The sequence below is a fragment of the Dendrobates tinctorius genome, unplaced genomic scaffold (assembly GCF_039654945.1).
Source record: "Dendrobates tinctorius isolate UK_male_01 unplaced genomic scaffold, ASM3965494v1 ptg000126l, whole genome shotgun sequence".
In the NCBI taxonomy this organism is placed as follows: Eukaryota; Metazoa; Chordata; class Amphibia; order Anura; family Dendrobatidae; genus Dendrobates; species Dendrobates tinctorius.
The window spans coordinates 24,553,572-24,576,283 of record NW_027361794.1 but is presented as its reverse complement, the minus strand read 5'-3'; the positions used below and the strand labels follow the sequence as shown (position 1 = coordinate 24,576,283).

Below are 22,712 nucleotides of genomic sequence, written 5' to 3'. Positions count from 1 at the left end.
CTGTGCCCAGGAGCTACAGTCTGAGGAAAGAGCTAAAAAGCCTTCACTAGACCCCTGTACAGCTGTATAATGAGGCCCAGGCTTTATAGTGAAGGGACAGGAGTGAGGGCCTGTTCCCAGGAGCTACAGTCTGAGGAAAGGGGTAAAAAGCCTTCACTAGACCCCTGTACAGCTGTATAATGAGGCCCAGGCTTTATAGTGAAGGGACAGGAGTGAGGGCCTGTTCCCAGGAGCTACAGTCTGAGGAAAGAGCTAAAAAGCCTTCACTAGACCCCTGTACAGCTGTATAATGAGGCCCAGGCTTTATAGTGAAGGGACAGGAGTGAGGGCCTGTGCCCAGGAGCTACAGTCTGAGGAAAGAGCTAAAATGCCTTCACTAGACCCCTGTACAGCTGTATAATGAGGCCCAGGCTTTATGGTGAAGGGACAGGAGTGAGGGCCTGTGCCCAGGAGCTACAGTCTGAGGAAAGAGCTAAAAAGCCTTCACTAGACCCCTGTACAGCTGTATAATGAGGCCCAGGCTTTATATTGAAGGGACAGGAGTGAGGGCCTGTGCCCAGGAGCTACAGTCTGAGGAAAGAGCAAAAAAGCCTTCACTAGACCCCTGTACAGCTGTATAATGAGGCCCAGGCTTTATAGTGAAGGGACAGGAGTGAGGGCCTGTTCCCAGGAGCTACAGTCTGAGGAAAGGGCTAAAATGCCTTCACTAGACCCCTGTACAGCTGTATAATGAGGCCCAGGCTTTATAGTGAAGGGACAGGAGTGAGGGCCTGTGCCCAGGAGCTACAGTCTGAGGAAAGAGCTAAAAAGCCTTCACTAGACCCCTGTACAGCTGTATAATGAGGCCCAGGCTTTATAGTGAAGGGACAGGAGTGAGGGCCTGTTCCCAGGAGCTACAGTCTGAGGAAAGGGGTAAAAAGCCTTCACTAGACCCCTGTACAGCTGTATAATGAGGCCCAGGCTTTATAGTGAAGGGACAGGAGTGAGGGCCTGTGCCCAGGAGCTACAGTCTGAGGAAAGAGCAAAAAAGCCTTCACTAGACCCCTGTACAGCTGTATAATGAGGCCCAGGCTTTATAGTGAAGGGACAGGAGTGAGGGCCTGTTCCCAGGAGCTACAGTCTGAGGAAAGGGCTAAAAAGCCTTCACTAGACCCCTGTACAGCTGTATAATGAGGCCCAGGCTTTATAGTGAAGGGACTGGAGTGAGGGCCTGTGCCCAGGAGCTACAGTCTGAGGAAAGGGCTAAAAAGCCTTCACTAGACCCCTGTACAGCTGTATAATGAGGCCCAGGCTTTATAGTGAAGGGACAGGAGTGAGGGCCTGTGCCCAGGATCTACAGTCTGAGGAAAGGGCTAAAAAGCCTTCACTAGACCCCTGTACAGCTGTATAATGAGGCCCAGGCTTTATAGTGAAGGGACAGGAGGGAGAAAAGTGGGGAAAGGAGCCAGAAGAGCCGGACTGCCCATCACTAACCTGCAGAGCCGCACTCCACATATATGGCTGCTCTGTGCACAGGACCTGTGATGAGGTCACAGGAGGGGAGGAGTCAGGGTCACATGATCTCCGGAGTGCAGACCTCCATGGAGCCTTCTCCTCAGTGACATTCCCGCCATTATTCGCCCCTCACTACTGGCACAATTACCCCGCTCCGCCTTCTCTACACAGTGTTATGTGTGGAATGTAACGTGTGATTTCTCTGGAGGGAAATAGACCCCACACATGAGGGAATTCTCACCAGTTACCGGCCGTCTACTATATGGCGACATATGATTGTGCTATCGACTCCACACCAGGAGCTAAAATGCCCAAATCTCGGTTATTTCCCCCCTTCCAGAGTCCGGCTGAGGCCGGTGTCACACTTGGGAGAAACTCGCCCGAGTCTCGCACCTCAGGGCCCTTGTGGATTGGCCTCTGTAGGGGAAATGACACCGGCTGTCAGGGACAGGGGGACCCAACATAAATCCAATATTCATTGTAAGAAAACCCAACCTGATGCCGCCATTCGGGGTCACCAATGCTCCGGCAGTCTGTGACAATGTCAGTAATTACATTTTTTCTCACTGATTGGTAGATTTGTGGTAATTTTCCTGGATGATATAGTGAGTTACTCCCGTCCTCTGGAGGAGCATGCTGAGCATGTCAGACAGGGTCTCCAGGTTCTACGTGACAACTATTTATTTGGTAACCTGGAGAAATGACAATTTGTGGTCCAGCAGGTCCAGTTCTCAGGACATTTGGTTTCTGCATTGGGGTCTCAGATGGACCCCGTTACGGTCCCAGCAGTCCCTTCATTGGTTTTAACCAAGTGACCTGAAAGTGTTACAGAGATTTCTTGTAGTCGAGATACTGAGGAACAATGAAGCGAAAAATAGGGTCTTACCTGATAACCAGATGTAATGAGAGTAGGGGAGTATTACACTCACCTGATGGAGTGGCGCCTTTACACCATGCTCAATGCATAAATCAGCTGCTGCAGGACCCGGGGCCAAAGACCGAGCAGAAGAGCTGATCCGGGTATAATGTGTCTGTTCCTGCGCTGCTGATGGAGACGATCGGAGATGAAGATTTTCACTAAAAACGTTTATTCAAACAGGTTTTCAAAGTCAACGCCTTTCACAGTCACACAGGACGTATTCCTCAGGACGAAACCTGAGAGCGGATAAACATGTCAAGCCTGGAACGTTTTATATGCAGTCTTTATAATAATAATAATAATCTTTTTATTTATATAGCGCCAACATATTCCGCAGCGCTTTACAGTTTGCACACATTATCATCGCTGTCCCCGATGGGGCTCACAATCTAAATTCCCTATCAGTATGTCTTTGGAAGGAAAAAATGCCAACAAAGCACAAAATGTCAAAGTTCATGAGAAAGTCCGTCACACAAAGATAAATTATAGATCATGAGAAAACAGAACACACTTACATACAATAATTACATTATAAAGTGCCTATGAATGAAGTGCGGTCACCTAAAAGAGTGAATAAAAATATACTGTATCTTCTGACTATAAGCCGCACCGGACCATAAGACGCACCCCAAATATTCAGAAGGAAAATAGGGAAAAAGTTAATGTGTCAAATGGGGGTCTGTCCCACAGTCTGAATTCAGTAAACCCGGGGGGGATCGGCAGCGCTGGTGGAGCCGGGTCACAGGAGGTGTTCGGGGATCCGGCGATGATCTGACTTATCCCAGGCTGGTGCAGCAGGAGGCTCTGTAACATCTGTAATCTCACTGAGGCCATTTGGAGTAAGGGGGTTTAGTTTATAAATCCAGAAGATTTCTTCCCGAAGTAGTTGTCCGATGCGATTCTGACCCTGTGGGGGAATCTCCTCTGTGGGGAATATTCTCAGTTGTGTGGAATCTTTCTTGTGTTTGTTGGTGCAGTGACGTGAAAGCTCATGTTGGAGAAAACCCTATGGAGTATTGGAACGGTGTGAGTTCAGCCTTTTGTGGAGGGGTCGGGTCGTCCTTCCTACATATAATTTCTGGTATGAGCATATAATCACGTGTGTGACATAACTGGTGGAACATGACATGGGAGTTTTGGTCGAGAAAATTTCACCAGTAGAAATAAGGGTGAGATCAGAGAGACCATGGCAGATCGAGTCACAACAGAGGCAAGTTTTCAGATTGCATGTAATGAGTTTATTCGGCAGACAGGCGATTTTTAGCAAATCTTCCTTCTTCTCTTTTATGTTTCTTGGTGCTAGGACATTTTTAAATGATGGAAGTCTTCAAAATATCAAAAAGGGATTGCTGGGTAATGTTTTTTTTCCCACTCCAGCTGTCTGACATGCTCATGATGCTCCTGCAGAGGACGTGAGTAACTCAATATATCATCCAGGTAAGCTACCGCAAATCTACCCATCGGGGAGAAAAAAAATGAAATTTTTAAAGACTGCCGGAGCATTGTTTAATCTGAATGGCATCACCAAATTTTCAATATGCCCCTCCGGTTTAATAATAATAATAATAATAATAATAATCTTTATTTATATAGCGCCAATATATTCCACAGCGCTTTACAGTTTAACAGTTTCAAAACACAAGTCATAAGTAACAACGTTAACAATACAATAATTAAAGCAAAATAAGACGCCCCTGCTCATGAGAGCTTACAATCTACAATATAATGCGGCCTTCCATTCGTCACCATTGTGTATACATGTAAGAGAAATCATAAGAGATTGAAAGAATTGTCACCCAGATCCTTCTTGCAATTTTATTCCATGGTGAAACGTGACATCAGACCATATTAGAGTGCGGCGTGCAGGTAGCAGGGAGCTATACAGATGAGAGAGCCTGACGGACTATGGCCGTTTCGCAGTTGCTTAGCGCTTCTACCGGTCCGTGCTTGTCAGGGGGTTACACCACTTCCTTTTAACAAGGGTTAGGGAATGGTTAACTGAGAAGTGCAAAACATTTAAAGTGAGTACAGTGAAATGATTAATACAAAAAATGTAAAGAAATATAACATAGATCATAGGCACACAGACAAATTCAGTGTATCAATGAGGCCAAGGGGAACTTGTGCATCGCAATCCACAATCCATGCTGCTTCTCTTGTTAGTAGTAATCTATTCTGGTCACCGCCTTGTACAGGATAATCAGCGGGCTCAATTCCTGCAGATCTCAGCACATTGGGGTCTGCATTATGGACCTCTCTTATATCATTAATGTCACAGATCCTTTCCCTGTGTGACTGAATGGAAATGTTCTCTGAGCCTGATGTGCCGCGGTCTAATAGTCTGGGCAATATAAGAATTGTCCTGGGCAGTATATGACATAAAGCACTTGCTCTGTGCGGCCCGTGATTAGTTTATCTACCGTCATCGCACCGATCCTCAGATTTCTCCTGTAAGATGGAGATGACAGAAGGAGCAATCCCCACAATGGAAATGGCCTCTTGGACGTCTTCCATGTAACCAGGTGACTTTATTGTTCTTCTCCTGGAATCTTTCCTGTAGCGATAAGTCATCTAAGTCACCGCTTCTTCTAGAAGCAATCGAGGGTTGTTCTTTGCTGCTACGGCTAAATCTTTATCTCCTCACAAATGCCAATTCCTGTTTATCGCTGATTTTATTACATTCATATTGGGATTAGGTGTAAAAGTAACAATAAACCTTTTATTATCTCGTCCTTTTTTCTGCTCTTCCTCCTGGGTCTTGTAACTAGACCCACATGGGTTCCTCCATCGCTCTAGCACAGTGTAATAATGTTGGCGGATAACCTCTGTGTAATAAGTCGTCTGTCAGGTCATTCGCTGGTTGTAGGAAACCTTCTTCTCTACTATTCATTGTTCTCAGCCTCAGATACCGGCTGTATGGTCGGCCTCTGTTAGTATGTTCCAGGTGCGCATTATTAGAATGGAGGGACATATTGGTGGCTGCAGGTTTTTATAGGTGCTGGTTATTATTCTACCATCCACTATTTTATTATTCACATCTGAGAAAAAAGTTATTCCATCCAAATTGTGAATAAATCTCATATTAACCTTATTCTCCTCGTTCATATATTTAATGAAATCATTAACCCCTTTCTGTACCCCTTTCTGTCCCAGCCCACACCAGAAACACATCATCCACGTACCGGTGGTCCACACGGAGGTGTCAGGTGGGGTTTACACTATAAATATATTTATTTTCAAAGTCTGGCAAGAACAAATTAGTGAAACTGCAGCATCCGGCGCCCCCATCGCTGTCCCCGTCATCTGGGTGGACCAGCTGCCCCCAAAAGAGAAGGCCTTATGGGACAATATAACATTCAGGCTTTCCAGGATGAATCCAATATAGTCATCTGTTTCAGCAGTTTTTTCCATAGATTTTTTATTGCTTCCAGTCCTGTGATTTGTGGAAGTCGTGCGTACAAGCTCCCGACGTCGATCAAAGCCAATTTATAACCCTCCTGCCAATCTATATCGGACACAATTCTCTATAAATGTCATGGGAAGCCTAGGTGACTTTAGGCTAAAACCCCGGGGCCCCTGCAGTGTCCCTCAGGTTAGGGGAAACCCTGTCTGTCCCTCAGCCCAGGGTTTACACTGAAGGTGTGCCTGCCTGGGCCTCCACCCTGTCCTTGTCTCCTGTCCAGCCCTAAGCTGAACCCACCACCCTCCACCCAGTGAGGAGACCAAACACCAGACCCCACAAATAAGTATGGACAGGGATAACGGAAATGCACCACACCGCGTACACACAGGGGAATACAGTAATGTGCAAGGGCAACCAAATAATACAACACAGGGAGGCAAAATGGCAACAATGGAATATACTACACCAGCAACCGTATGCTCCTTAGACCACCACTCCAGACCGGTATCGCTTAGCACAAGGCAAGAGCTATAGTCGGCGACGCCCATAGTCACGCAGGACAATTTAAAGACAGTGGGCGTGGCTAAGACCTCAGCCAGAATGACAACCTGGTTAACCCAATCCAAGCCGGATCAGAGGAACAACCAGCGCCGCTGAGAACAAAGTGGTAGGATGGGGTATTACCGCTGTCTGCCGGACACCCTGGTGCGAACAGTGTCCGACATGACAGTACCCCGCCTTCTACAAGGGACCCCAGGAACCTCACAATGTCGAGGACCCGGCTTGTCCGGATGGCGGCGATGAAACATTGTAACCAGTCGGTCCGCATGTATGTCCGAAGCCGGCACCCAAGTCCTCTCCTCCGGACCATAGCCACGCCAGTGGACCAGGTACTGTAGAGTGTGACGCACTACCCGAGAGTCAACCACCTTGGACACCTCAAACTCCAATGTGCCATCCACCAAGACGGGAGGTGGTGGCACGGGCGAAACATCAACCGCACCCACGGCCTTCTTAAGTAACGCCCTGTGAAACACATTATGTATCTTGTATACGGCAGGTAACTCCAAACGAAATGCCACAGGGTTGATAATTGCGGAGATCCTAAATGGACCAATGAACCTGGGACCCAACTTAAGCGAAGGTATTTTGAGTTTGATGTTCCTTGTAGATAACCACACCCAATCACCCACACACAGGTCCGGACCTGGCACACGTCTACCGTCAGCCACACGTTTGTACCTAGAACCTACATTCAGCAAGCGCTGCTTTACTCTCCTCCAAACGGATGACAATTGTGCTCCCAACTGGTCCTCCTCAGGGACGCCTGCCGAGCACCCTTGGCGCAAGGTACAGAATTGGGGATGTTGACCATAAACACAAAAGAAAGGAGATTCCCCAGACGATTCCTGATAATGATTGTTTATCGCGAATTCAGCCAGAGGAAGAAACGCCGACCACTCCTCCTGATTGTCAGACACAAAACAGCGTAAGTATTGTTCTAGGTTTTGGTTCATACGCTCAGTCTGCCCATTTGACTGCGGATGGAAAGTCGATGAATGAGACAATTTAATCCCTAGGCGTGAACAAAAAGCTCTCCAAAATTTTGCCACAAATTGTGTACCTCTATCAGATACAATGTCAGACGGGACACCATGAAGTCTGACCACCTCGCGAATAAATACCTGAGCAAGGGTCTTCGCATTGGGCAAAGATGGCAAAGCAACGAAATGCGACATTTTAGAGAACCGATCAACTAATACCAGAATGACTGTGTTCCCAGCCGAGGAGGACAAATCAGTAATGAAATCCATGGAAATATCAGTCCATGGCTTACTGGGCACACAGAGAGGATGCAACGTGCCAGCAGGACGGGAGCATGGTGTCTTGGCCCGTGCGCACGTGGTACAGGCTGACACATATGAGGCCACTTCCTGTCGGATTTTGGGCCACCAAAAACGACGTGATACAAGTTCCAGAGTGCCCTTAACCCCTGGGTGGCCCGCCAGGACAGTATCATGATGTTCCCCTAACACCTTTAAGCGTAGGTGTAGTGGCACAAACGATTTATTAGGAGGCAGATCCGGCGGTACCTCCTCCTGAGCCTCAGCAATCTCTGCCTCAACTTCTGTCGTGAGAGCCGAGACCACAACACCCTTTTGGAGGATAGGCACCGGATCCTCACCTGGCTCTCTACCCGGGAAACATCTGGACAAGGCGTCCGCCTTAATATTCTTAGAACCTGGTCGGTATGTCACAAAAAAATTGAACCGGGTGAAGAATAGCGCCCAGAGAGCCTGTCTGGGGGACAGGCGTTTAGAAGACTCTAAATAAAGCAGATTTTTATGGTCTGTTATAACAGTAATCTGATGGACAGCCCCCTCCAAGAAGTGTCGCCACTCCTCAAATGCCAACTTGATGGCCAACAATTCCCTGTTACCAATATCGTAATTATGCTCGGCAGGCTACAGCTTCTTGGAGAAGTAGGCACACGGATGCAATTTGCCCAAGGATGGACCCTGAGACAGTACCGCCCCCACTCCAACTTCGGATGCATCCACCTCCACAGTAAATGGTAGGGAGACATCAGGCTGAGCCAGGATGGGAGCTGAAGCAAAACTGTTTTTCAGGAATTCAAACGCGCGCACAGCAGCCTCAGATCAGTCAGAAAAATTGGTACCTTTTTTAGTCATGTCGGTGAGCGGTTTAGCAATCATAGAAAAATTCTTAATAAATTTCCTATAATAGTTTGAAAAGCCCAGGAATCGCTGAAGCGCCTTGAGATTATCAGGCTGATCCCACTGCAGCACCGCTTGCACCTTAGCGGTGTCCATTTTAAACCCTGCGGCGGAAATTACATAACCCAAAAAAGGTAATTCTTGGACGACAAATACACATTTCTCAAGCTTGGCATAGAGCTTGTTTTCCCTGAGTAACTGCAATACCTGCCTAACATGCTCTATGTGTGCATCACAGTCGCGTGAGTAAATAAGAATGTCATCAAGGTATATAATAACAAATTTCCCCAAGAGATGAGAAAAGACATCATTTATGAAATGTTGAAATACTGCTGGAGCGCTCGTCAACCCAAATGGCATCACCAAACTTTCAAAATGACCCTCAGGGGTATTAAATGCCGTCTTCCATTCATCCCCTTGACGGACTCTTATGAGATTGTATGCCCCCCTGAGGTCAAGCTTGGAAAACCATTTGGCACCAGACACCTGGTTGAACAAATCGGGTATCAGTGGCATCGGGTATGGGTCACGAACCGTGATCTGGTTGAGTTCCCTGAAATCCAGACACGGACGTAATCCGCCATCTTTCTTCTTGACAAAGAAGAACCCAGCCGCCAATGGAGATGATGAGGGCCTGATGTGCCCTTTGCTTAGACTCTCTGCAATGTATTCCTTGAGCGCTTGCCTCTCAGGACCTGAGATATTAAACATCCTGGCTTTCGGTAACTTGGCCCCCGGTTTTAATCTAATAGCACAGTCATAGGGTCGGTGCGGTGGCAGCTCAGAACAACCTCTTTCAGAAAATACATCAGCAAAGTCCAGCAGTGGCTCCAGGATGCTGGGAGTCACCGCGGAGATACACGTGGCCAGACAACTCTCCTGGCAGTATCTGCTCCACTGAATTATGTCCTGGGTTTTCCAATCAATCATCAATTGTGCATAGACAACCATGGAAACCCCAGAGCTATCTGAGCAGGTAAATTACTGAGCACCTTACATGTTACCCGCTCAGAGTGTAGGACCCCAATGTGGAGTTTTACATCAGCCACAAACTCTTTAATCTCCCCTTGTGAGAGAGGGGAGGCATTGATGGTAACCACCCGGATAGGATTAGGCAGCTCTTCCACCTTAAATCCCGCTGTACGCGCAAACTTTTCATCAATGAGATTAGCAGCTGAACCACTATCTACAAATACAGTAATTGACAGCTCTTGGCCCCCGATAACTACCTTGGCAGGGAGCATGCACTGGGAGACCACCACGGAGGATATGCAAAGGCTCAGACTAGACTCCTCCAAACCCTCTGAGTCTAGCAGTTTTTCCGCCGACGCGTCCTTCTTAGGTACCAGGGGGCATGCATTAATAAAATGTCCTTTTTTGCCACAAAAAAAACAGACCCCTTGCTTTCTGGGCAAGGGACATTTATGTTTGTTATTATGTATATGAGATATACCAGTGATCTGCATAGGTTCCACGGATTCACCCAAAACAACCTCACCAGAAACTGCCCCCCCTCCCACAGGCAATGTCTCCTGCGACCTCTGACGAAAGTGGCGATCAATGCGTACAACAAGTACCATAGCAGCCTCCAGAGAGGCGGGAGTCTCATATATTAGCAGGGCTTGTTTAACCCTTCCAGAAACCCCATGCAAAAATTGACTTCTTAGAGCAGGGTCATTCCATTGAGTGTCCACAGCCCAGCAACGAAATTCAGTGCAGTAATCCTCCGCCAGTCGCTCACCCTGGAGCAGAGAGCGGATTTTAGACTCTGCTAACGCCAGTCTGTCTGGATCGTCATAGATTAAACCAAGAGCAGAAAAAAAAAGGTCTACGGACTCAAATGCATGTGAATCCGGAGGTAGTGAAAAGGCCCATGCTTGTGGATCACCACTCAGCAAGGAAATTACCAAGCCCACACGCTGAGCCTCATCTCCTGAGGAGAGAGGACGCATATGAAAATACAATTTGCAGGATTCACGAAATACAATGAACTTACAGCGATCACCAGAAAATCGTTCAGGGAGAGGTAACTTGGGTTCAGCTGCCCTGGCTGCTGTCTCAGTTTGCACAGCAGGAACTGACAGGCCTTGTTGCTGGACCGCCCCCCTCAGTTCAGTGACCTGTGTGGACAGAGCCTCCAGCTGCTTAGTAATGGAGACTATGGGATCCATGGTAAATAACCCCTTTTTTTTTTTTTGGGCCGACTATAATGTCATGGGAAGCCTAGGTGACTTTAGGCTGAAACCCCGGGGCCCCTGCGGTGTCCCTCAGACTAGGGGAAACCCTGTCTGTCCCTCAACCCAGGGTTTACACTGAAGGTGTGCCTGCCTGGGCCTCCACCCTGTCCTTGTCTCCTGTCCAGCCCTAAGCTGAACCCACCACCCTCCACCCAGTGAGGAGACCAAACACCAGACCCCACAAATAAGTATGGACAGGGATAACGGAAATGCACCACACCGCGTACACACAGGGGAATACAGTAATGTCCAAGGGCAACCAAATAATACAACACAGGGAGGCAAAATTGCAACAATGGAATATACTACACCAGCAACCGTATGCTCCTTAGACCACCACTCCAGACCGGTATCGCTAGCACAAGGCAAGAGCTATAGTCGGCGACGCCCATAGTCACGCAGGACAATTTAAAGACAGTGGATGTGGCTAAGACCCCAGCCAGAATAACAACCTGGTTAACCCAATCCAAGCCGGATCAGAGGAACAACCAGCGCCGTTGAGAACAAAGTGGTAGGATGGGGTATTACCGCTGTCTGCCGGACACCCTGGTGCGAACAGTGTCCGACATGACAATAAATCTCCGGTGTCCTTGATGTGAGCAGGTGCTATTCTCAGTAATGGTCTCAGACACCGGTCTATAAATGTAGATAAAGATTCTGTTACTGATCCGACCCCGCACACTATCGGGCGACCTGGTGGGGGCGCTGCGTCTTTGTGGACTTTAGGAATATAACACCAATGCGGCTTGTGTGGAAATTCAGGGAAGAGTTTCTCTGATATTTCTTAGACAATCGTCCCTTCTCTATGTGAAATCTCAGAGAAGATCTTAGTTGTTCCTTCTCGTTATTTGTGGGATCAGCGCTTGTTTTCCTATGTGCTGCTATCTGATCGCTGTCTTTCTGCTCCTTACTATATTGTCCATTGCTACTAAAGGTACTGTCACACTAAGCGATATCGCTAGCAATATCGCTATAACTTGTGACGTTATAGTGATATTGCTAGCAATATCGCTGTGTCTGATACTTACCTACGACCCGCTCCCCCGCTGGTTATCGCTGATCGCGCGAGAACATCCAGGACTGTTTCTCGTCGTCAGCTTCCTGCGGCGCTTCCTGTGGAGAGACGAGCGACGAGCGTGGAGCCGGGCGGGAGGACGCAGGATCGCCTAGTGTGACAGGTAAGTAGCAACCCCCGTCCCCAGCGATGTCGCTGGTGAGATCCGCCTGTGTGGCAGCTCACTAGCGACCACTTAGCGATGCACCAGCGATCCTGACCGCATCATATCGCTGGTCGGGATCGCTGGTGCATCGCTAAGTGTGACAGTACCTTTACAGAGGGAAATGAGATCATTGGGGGTGAAACATAGAGCCACAAGTCACCTGTGTATAGAGCGAGTGTATAGAGCTGTGAGCCTATAGTAACCCACTAATATCAGGATTTATACATAATGCCACCACTAACTGCTCCATCACCGGTGTGTATAGGAGAAGTGATGAGGGACGCCCTCGCCCCGTCCCATTATTAATAGATGATGTGTCAGATAGAAGGCCGTCTCCCCTAATTATCAGTTTAGGGTCAGTGTATAAGGAGAGAATGATAGATAACAAGAAAAGGCCCAACCCAATATGTCGTAGGGTGATCTTCAAGAAAGTCCGGGCACTATGTCCAACGCTTCTTCAGTGTCGGCAGAAACAAGGCACATTGGGATCCCCGGGGTTTCCGCATGTGACATTAATAACAATGTTTCTCACGAGCTTCTCTGTCCTTAATAAAGCCAACCTGATGGTCGGTAACAATTGGGGGCAGGTAGTGGGAGAGCCGGGCTGTAATCACTGTAGAGAATATTTTCACATCTACAGTAATTAGTGATATTGGATGAAAATTAGGGCAGACATTTGGTTCTTCTCCAGGCTTTCAGAAACAATGTTATGTCAGCCTCCAATAATTAAGGGGCAGAGAGGGGGTCTTCTGAGATATTACTGAACACTTCTCCTAAAAATGGTAATAACTGGGGTGCAAACATCTTATAACATCTATTATTGCCCTCATCCGGCCCAGGGCTCTTCCCGATAGGGAATGATGTAATGGCCTCTCCGATCTCTTTCTCAGTGACAGCTTTGTCTAGTTCCTCCTGCTAAGGGGTCTGTAAGGAAGGAAGAGCAGCGTCCATAATATATTTGTCAATTTTTCTTTCCGGAATATTAGGTGGCATGTCGTGGTATTATCCATGGATATTATAGAGCGAGCTATAACAGCAACAACGTGCCTCAGCTGTGTCAGAGGGGTTATGCATTTCTGGCCCGGGTGCCCCTTTTATTTTGGGTACATATGTCCCTTGCATACATGGATATAACCTCCTTGCCAATCAGCGACCACATTTATCTGTGAATTCGTACGAGCACCTTCTCATGTGATCTTGGTATTTTCTATACGTTTCATCTATTAACAACTTTATCGCCTTTATTTTTTCAATCAGATCCTTTTTATTGAAGAAAACAAAGAATTACTAACATTGTGTTTTTCTTATACAAATATTGTGAGAAAAACAATAAAAAGAGAGAAAAACCAGTAAACAATATAACAACCGGTTACAATGAGATAAATCCCGATTTCGCTCTATAGTATAAAGCTTTGGAATAGTAATTTTACATTTGTACAGACATAATATCTGAATACTTAATGACTGATTATTTTTTCCCTATTGGGGCATCAAAAGAAAAAGAATAGATCTAAGAAGGATCAGTTGTGTGGTCTGAGAGAATTATTATCTGCGGACATCTTGGGTATAAATATATAAATTCCCAGTTTACTGTAAGGGAATGGAGAAACGGTCCAGTGTAGGATTTCTGAGAAGGTTTTCTGAAGCAATACCTGGGGTAATGTGGTATGTGGATGGATTTCTTGAGAGCGTTCCATTAATATAAGCTTCCCCTTTCCAAGCATAGAGTGATATATATCCTGGATTTTAGCCCTTTTATCATTGGGGGAGAATTGTGTATCCAATGTAGAGCCAACAACTTTCTGGCTAGAATAATATTCTTGAGCTAGTCCCATATGGAGTCTGGGTCTACACCCTCTCCCAGGAGTCCTAGGAGAAAGATTTTAGGCTCCTACTGAAGTTGTATCCCAAATACAGAATTACAAGAGTGAACACCCCCTTCCTGTAGACGCCAATATTACCACGTCCAGGGCCGGCGTTTGGGGCAGGCAGACCAGGCAGATGACCAGGGCCCGCACCCACAAAGGGGGCCTCCTGCATCTGCAGCCCCTTTATGAAGTGCACAGAGGGTGCACAGCAGTGAATAACACTGTGCATCCTCTGTAGTCCTAGAGCTTCTCTCCCAAACCCCCTCCAGCCTCCCTCTCTCTCTCTTTCTCCCTACAGTCAGGTTAGAAGTTGAGAGTGAGGTGGAGGGGCCAATTACAGCACAGCAGAGATCAGAGCAGGGCCAGAAAGATGCCTGCAACCCTGTGTCTCTGTGTCATTTCCTCCAAGTGCTCATCATGGCTGCTCATAAAACACTGTCCTGGGAATGGATCTGTACAAGTGAAGCCACAGAACCTTGTAAGTATACATGTATATGTGTATCTGTGCATGTACATGTGCAGTATATAGTGTGTGTCTGTATATGTGTATATAGTATGTGTGTGCATATGTGTGCATATATATAGTATACAGTATGATTGTGTATATCTGTGGTGCATGTGAGTATATATAATATATATATACAGTATGTTGTAAGGTTCCACCATGTGAGTGGATGGGGATTACTCTCTTGGCAGGTCATTGAGGTAAACACTGGCACGCTCAGGGTTAAAATTAAGCCATTCAGTTTATTATTTAGACAGTTCCAGCAGTCATTTGCACTGTCTGTTAAACCTTCAGCTTTAACACATGGATGCAGATACATGGATGCTTATCCACAGAGGCACCCTATAGCCACTTCTCACACAGTCTTTCACTGACCCGGTCAGTATAACACACAGTTGTCAATACCGTTACCTGTTGGATCACCACACAGGTTCGCGGATACATCTTGTCCTCAGAGGCATCCGATAGATATGAGTTCACACACAGTCTCTTTCTGACCCCGGTCAGTATCACACGGTTTTCAAGACCGTTAACAGTTGGCCACACAGGTTCCCAGATCCCTCTTACCGCAGAGGCACAAACACATCTCCACTCTGTACACCGTGTACACATGTCTCTGCTCCGTACACCTCGTACACATGCGGCTCCGGTCCGTACACACCATACACTCATGGCTCCGCTCCGTACACCTCGTACACACGCGGCTCCGCTCCACACACTCCGTACACTCATGGCTCCGCTCCGTACACCTCGTACACACACGGCTCCGCTCCGTACACCTCGTACACACACGGCTCTGCTCCGTACACCTCGTACACACACGGCTCCGCTCCGTACACCTCGTACACACACGGCTCCGCTCCATACACCTCGTACACACACGGTTCCGTTCCGTACACCTCGTACACACACGGCTCCGCTCCGTACAACTCGTACACGCGGCTCCACTCCGTACACCTCGTATACAGGCAGCTCCGCTCCATACATCTCGTACACACACGGCTCCGCTCCGTGCAACTCGTACACACCCGGCTCCGCTCCGTACACCCGGTACACACACGGCTCCGCTCCGTACACCACGTACACGCGGCTCCGCTACGTACACCTCGTATACAGGCAGCTCCACTCCGTACACACACGGCTCCGCTCCGTACATCTCGTACACACTTGGCTCCGCTCCGTACACCTCGTACACACTCGGCTCTGCTCCGTACATCTCGCACACACGGCTCTGCTCCGTACACCTCATACACACTCGGCTCCGCTCCGTACAACTCGTACACACTCGGCTCCACTCCGTACACCTCGTACACACTCGGCTCCGCTCCGTACACCTCGCACACATGGCTCTGCTCCGTACACCTCATACACACGCGGCTCCGCTCCGTACACATGGCTCCGCTCTGTACACCTCGTACACACTCGGTTCTGCTCTGTACACCTCGTACACATGGCTCCGCTCCGTACACCTCGTACATACTCGGCTCCACTCCGTACACCTTGTACACACTCGGCTCTGCTCCGTACACCTCGTAGACATGCGGCTCCACTCCGAACACCTCGTACACACTCGGCTCCACTCCGTACACCTCGCACACACGGCTCTGCTCCGTACACCTCATACACACACGGCTCCGCTCCGTACACATGGCTCGGCTCCGCTCCGTACACCTCGCACACACACGGCTCCGCTCCGTACACCTCGTACACACGCGGCTCCGCTCCGTACACCTCGTACACACGCGGCTCCGCTCCGTACACCTCGTACACACGCGGCTCCGCTCCGTACACCTCGTACACACGCGGCTCCGCTCCGTACACCTCGTACACACGCGGCTCCGCTCCGTACACCTCGTACACACGCGGCTCCGCTCCGTACACCTCGTACACACGCGGCTCCGCTCCGTACACCTCGTACACACGCGGCTCCGCTCCGTACACCTCGTACACACAGGGCTCCTCTCCGTACACCTCGTACACACACGGCTCCGCTCCGTACACCTCGTACACACACGGCTCTGCTCCGTACACCTCGTACACACACGGCTCCGCTCCGTACACCTCGTACACACACGGCTCCGCTCCGTACACCTCGTACACACAGGGCTCCTCTCCGTACACCTCGTACACACACGGCTCCGCTCCGTACACCTCGTACACACACGGCTCCGCTCCGTACACCTCGTACACACACGGCTCCGCTCCGTACACCTCGTACACACACGGCTCCGCTCCGTACACCTCGTACACCCAGGGCTCCTCTCCGTACACCTCGTACACACACGGCTCCGCTCCGTACACCTCGTACACACACGGCTCCGCTCCGTACACCTCGTACACACAGGGCTCCTCTCCGTACACCTCGTACACACACGGCTCCGCTCCGTACACCTCGTACACACACGGCTCCGCTCCGTACACCTCGTACACACACGGCTCCACTCCGTACACCTTGTACACACACTGCTCCGCTCCGTACACCTCGTACACACGGCTCCGCTCCGTACACCTCGCACACACACGGCTTCGCTCCGTACACCTCGTACACACACGGCTCCGCTCCGTACACCTTGTACACACACTGCTCCGCTCCGTACACCTCGTACACACACAGCTCCGCTCCATACACCTCGTACACACGCGGCTCCGCTCCGTACACCGTGTACACACACGGCTCTGCTCCGTACACCTCGTACACACATGGCTCCGCTCCGTACACCTCGTACACACACGGCTCCGCTCCGTACACCTCGTACACACGCGGCTCCGCTCCGTACACCTCGAACACACAGGGTCCGCTCCGTACACCTCGTACACACGCGGCTCCGCTCCGTACACCTCGTACACACACGGCTCCGCTCCGTACACCTCGTACACACACGGCTCCGCTCCGTGCACCTCGTACACACACGGCTCCGCTCCGTACATCTCGTACACACGCGGCTCCTCTCCGTACACCGCGTACACACTCGGCTCTGCTCCGTACACCTCGTACACACACGGCTCTGCTCCGTACACCTCGTACACACACGGCTCCGCTCCGTACACCTCGTACACACACGGCTCCGCTCCGTACACCTCGTACACACAGGGCTCCTCTCCGTACACCTCGTACACACACGGCTCCGCTCCGTACACCTCGTACACACACGGCTCCGCTCCGTACACCTCGTACACACACGGCTCCGCTCCGTACACCTCGTACACACACGGCTCCGCTCCGTACACCTCGTACACCCAGGGCTCCTCTCCGTACACCTCGTACACACACGGCTCCGCTCCGTACACCTCGTACACACACGGCTCCGCTCCGTACACCTCGTACACACAGGGCTCCTCTCCGTACACCTCGTACACACACGGCTCCGCTCCGTACACCTCGTACACACACGGCTCCGCTCCGTACACCTCGTACACACACGGCTCCACTCCGTACACCTTGTACACACACTGCTCCGCTCCGTACACCTCGTACACACGGCTCCGCTCCGTACACCTCGCACACACACGGCTTCGCTCCGTACACCTCGTACACACACGGCTCCGCTCCGTACACCTTGTACACACACTGCTCCGCTCCGTACACCTCGTACACACACAGCTCCGCTCCATACACCTCGTACACACGCGGCTCCGCTCCGTACACCGTGTACACACACGGCTCTGCTCCGTACACCTCGTACACACATGGCTCCGCTCCGTACACCTCGTACACACACGGCTCCGCTCCGTACACCTCGTACACACGCGGCTCCGCTCCGTACACCTCGAACACACAGGGTCCGCTCCGTACACCTCGTACACACGCGGCTCCGCTCCGTACACCTCGTACACACACGGCTCCGCTCCGTACACCTCGTACACACACGGCTCCGCTCCGTGCACCTCGTACACACACGGCTCCGCTCCGTACATCTCGTACACACGCGGCTCCTCTCCGTACACCGCGTACACACTCGGCTCCGCTCCGTACACCTCGTACACACACGGCTCCGCTCCGTACACCTCGTACACCCGCGGCTCCGCTCCGTACACCTCGTACACACGCGGCTCCGCTCCGTACACCTCGTACACACGCGGCTCCGCTCCGTACACCTCGTACACACAGGGCTCCTCTCCGTACACCTCGTACACACACGGCTCCGCTCCGTACACCTCGTACACACACGGCTCCGCTCCGTACACCTCGTACACACACGGCTCCGCTCCGTACACCTCGTACACACACGGCTCCGCTCCGTACACCTCGTACACACAGGGCTCCTCTCCGTACACCTCGTACACACACGGCTCCGCTCCGTACACCTCGTACACACACGGCTCCGCTCCGTACACCTCGTACACACACGGCTCCTCTCCGTACACCTCGTACACACACGGCTCCTCTCCGTACACCTCGTACACACACGGCTCCGCTCCGTACACCTCGTACACACATGGCTCCTCTCCGTACACCTCGTACACACACGGCTCCGCTCCGTACACCTCGTACACACAGGGCTCCTCTCCGTACACCTCGTACACACACGGCTCCGCTCCGTACACCTCGTACACACGCGGCTCCGCTCCGTACACCTCGTACACACAGGGCTCCTCTCCGTACACCTCGTACACACACGGCTCTGCTCCGTACACCTCGTACACACAGCTCCGCTCCGTACACCTCGTACACACGCGGCTCCGCTCCGTACACCTCGTACACACAGCTCCGCTCCGTACACCTCGTACACACGCGGCTCCGCTCCGTACACCTCGTACACACACGGCTCCGCTCCGTACACCTCGTACACCTCGTACACACAGGGCTCCTCTCCGTACACCTCGTACACACACGGCTCTGCTCCGTACACCTCGTACACACAGCTCCGCTCCGTACACCTCGTACACACGCGGCTCCGCTCCGTACACCTCGTACACACACGGCTCCGCTCCGTACACCTCGTACACACACGGCTCCGCTCCGTACACCTCGTACACACACGGCTCCGCTCCGTACACCTCGTACACACACGGCTCTGCTCCGTACACCTCGTACACACACGGCTCTGCTACATCCACCCTGTAAACCCCTCCTGACCCCACACAGAAACTTCCCCTCATCCAGCACCATGACAACCAGCACAGCAGAGTCTTGCCCACACTGAGGCTCCTGATCATGTGACCCCTGACTCCTCCCCTCCTGTGACCTCATCACAGGTCCTGTGTGCACAGAGCAGCTGTAGAAATCTCCGGCCTCGGGGGTCTCACCAGACTTCGCTCTTTTCTTGCAGGGGCCGCAGTGGATTTCATCCTGGATCCATAGAGCTGAATAGAGGAGCGATGTTCCTTCACTCTGATGGGAATTGATGGTGACGTTTGTCCAACGTCCACGTTACCGAGTAAATCCCCCCAGGACTGCAGCCGGTAAAGACCCCGATATCCACAGGTGTCCCCTCTAATTGGGGGAAAGGGATAGAAAAGCCTCTTATCCCGAGGGGAAACCCTGTACATGGAGACATCGGCCTCAGATCTCTCCTGTCCTGTTCTTCCAGAAAAGCCTCAAACTTCTGTGTGTGACTCAGAGCTGAGATCTAACGGGAGAGAAGATTCCAGTGCGGGGAAGATGGGAAACCTTCATATAGACGGCCGGTGGGGATGGAGGCAGTGACCGACTCTGGCCACATCTGTCTCTAGAGCCGCAGTAGAAGATGAAGATGTCGTCCTCATCATGAAGGAGTTATTTCTCATGTCGCGTGTAATGAATATCTCCTGCAGTATTGCTAATGCCGATTCCAGTGTCGGTAATGAGACGAGAATTAGCGTTATGGAAGATGAGTCTATGAGGAACGTGTTCAGCTGCCGACTCCGAGGAGGAAACTGCTTGTTGTCTGTGGCCTAAATATATAGGTTTTATTAGTAGATGTCAGGGGAGAAAACTAAACCCTGTAAGATAATAAATCTCCTCATATGTTTCCCTTATTATCTCCAGTAATTGTATTATTACACAGGATTCTTATGATGTTACATCCGATCATCTTCTTCTCATTCAGGTCTCTACAATATCGGATCCTCTCAGTGAAGATCTTCTACAGAAGAGAATTTTCCTGATTTACCCATCAAGGATGGATATGGACAGAGACAAGATGGCGGAGAGGATGTTACACCTCACCCTAGAGATCCTCTTCCGTCTCACTGGAGAGGTGAGAGATTCTGATGACGTCACATTACATCATTCTTATCTATGGGAATAACAGATGGACAGAACTGGAGAGGTGAGGACTCTGGAAATGTCTGTAGTGAGATTTATTAATGTGTCTCTCCATAACCAGGATTACACAGTGGTGAAGAAGACCTCTAGTGATCGCTGTCAGGACCCTGTGTCTGAGGGATGGGGAAGACCCCTGAGCCCAATCACGGGGCCTCCACCTCACCCCCTGATCCATGAGGACATCAATGACCAGAAGATCCTAGAACTCACCTACAAGATGATGGAGCTGCTGACTGGAGAGGTGACACTGCTGGGAATGCTGGGACATTATACAGTAACACTATGAAGGGATCGGGGGGATGACGGTATCATTGTATGTGTCAGGTTCCTATAAGGTGTCAGGATGTCGCTGTCTATTTCTCCATGGAGGAGTGGGAGTATTTAGAAGGAAACAGAGACCTCTACAAGGACGTCATAATGGAGGTTCCTCAGCCCCTCACATCTCCAGGTAATAGACAGGACTAAATACACACGGCCTATAATTATCTGTATATAGAGAATGAATTCAGTCCCTGTATGTGTTTCCTCCAGATCTATCCAGTAAGAGGACAACACCAGAGAGATGTCCCCGTCCTCTTCTTCCACAGGACTGTAACCAAGAAGATCCCAGTGCTCCTCAGGATCATCAGGTAGATGGAGAGAAGGTGTCAGGAGATCTCCCCTATGATGTGTAGACGGCTGTGAAGGTCTTGTGCTCAGTCTTGTTTTATCCACCAGTATTATATGTTTTATACTTGTGTAATGAGAACGATGGAGATGGCAGGATTAGAGCTGATCATAGATGGGACTTCTCCATCTGTCTGTGACTTTTACAATATTTGTTTCAGGGTGAAGATCTGACCCATATTAATCCTACAGAGACATATGTGAGGGGTGATGAGCGGTGTAAAGAGGAGATTCCCACATATGACTGCCCAGGTGAGTAGTAACCACTGAATGCAGAGACGTCACAGATTCCTCTCAGTCACCGGCTGTGGCTGCTTTATCGGTGGTGTAGTCCGGCCGTATTACCATGATCACCATTTTGCCTCTAGACCACAACATTCTCCTCCACCCAAAACTGTTCAAATGACTTTGATACAGGAAAGATATATATCTTTGTACCGTGTAAGCCAGTAGATAGAAGAATATTTAGAATTGAGAGTCCTCAGTGGTTGATACCTTTTAATGGCTAACTGAAAAGGTGGTAACACATTGCAAGCTTTCGAGACTACTCAGGTCTCTTCGTCAGGCTAGACTAATACAACATCTGAAAAATCACATATTTATACACAAAACAACACAGAAATATCGCAATAGATAAGACAAGTGACATTTAGCAGAACTGTCATTATGGGAGAGGGATAAACATAAATATTGGAACAGTTCACAGATAAGGAGTGTGAAAGTTTTATTATCCACTGATTGGGGTCTAGTTCTGTGTTGTGTAATGACCCCAGAAGTTCTGAAGAGCAAATTCCTTAATTGATGTAAAAAGACATAAATCCATGAGACACTTTCATTCCTGCACTGAGTGTGTCAAAAGATGTCACAAATTTATACTCCCAAACCCTCCTGTCTCTCTGAGAGTTGAAGTTACCATTTAATACAAGTAATTTAATGTCCATCATGCTATGACCGGGGATACAAAATTGTTTTGCCACAGGTAGATCCCTTCTTTTTTCTCTTATTGTGTGACGATGAGCATTCATCCTTGTTCTAAGCTTTTGCCCTGTCTCCCCCACATACAGACCCCCAGTTGGACATTTAGTACAAATAATTAAGTACACCCCATTAGATGTGATGCAGCTGAGAGTACCTGGGATCTTGTAGTCCTGATGTGAGTTGGGGATCTTTATCTTGTCCGTGGTCATTATAAATGGACAGGTTTTACATTTTTTTCTGGTTGCAAGGAAAGGTTCCTGCAGCTGTTGGAGAGGACAGGGAGCTTCTGACAATGATGCTTCTTAGATTTGGGGGCTGCCTAAAACACAGTAGTGGGGGGTCTGGAAACATGGATTGTAATCAGGCATCGTTTTGTAGTAAAGGTTGTAATTTCCGTGCCGCTCCCCTTAGCACCTCCAGATTTGGGTTGTAGGTGA

General features: G+C 49.8%; 1 protein-coding gene across 1 annotated transcript; it reads left to right on the top strand.

Annotated features, from left to right (window-relative positions):
* The first annotated feature begins 12,532 nt into the window (after positions 1-12,532).
* On the top strand, positions 12,533-21,305 carry LOC141047184 (oocyte zinc finger protein XlCOF29-like). Its single transcript, XM_073542140.1, has 4 exons — positions 12,533-12,598; positions 20,693-20,872; positions 20,956-21,079; positions 21,163-21,305. Exons 1-4 carry the CDS (start codon positions 12,533-12,535, stop codon positions 21,303-21,305), a joined length of 513 nt encoding a protein of 170 aa, XP_073398241.1.
* Positions 21,306-22,712: the final 1,407 nt, after the last annotated feature.

What these genes read in the sequence shown, in the direction of transcription:
- LOC141047184 (XM_073542140.1), top strand. Translation starts at nt 12,533, where the DNA reads ATGTTTCTCACGAGCTTCTCTGTCCTTAATAAAGCCAACCTGATGGTC. An exon ending in TCGGTAACAATTGGGGGCAG is followed by an intron (nt 12,599 to 20,692) that starts GTAGTGGGAGAG and finishes CTCCATAACCAG; the next exon opens with GATTACACAGTGGTGAAGAA. An exon ending in TCAGCCCCTCACATCTCCAG is followed by an intron (nt 21,080 to 21,162) that starts GTAATAGACAGG and finishes TGTTTCCTCCAG; the next exon opens with ATCTATCCAGTAAGAGGACA.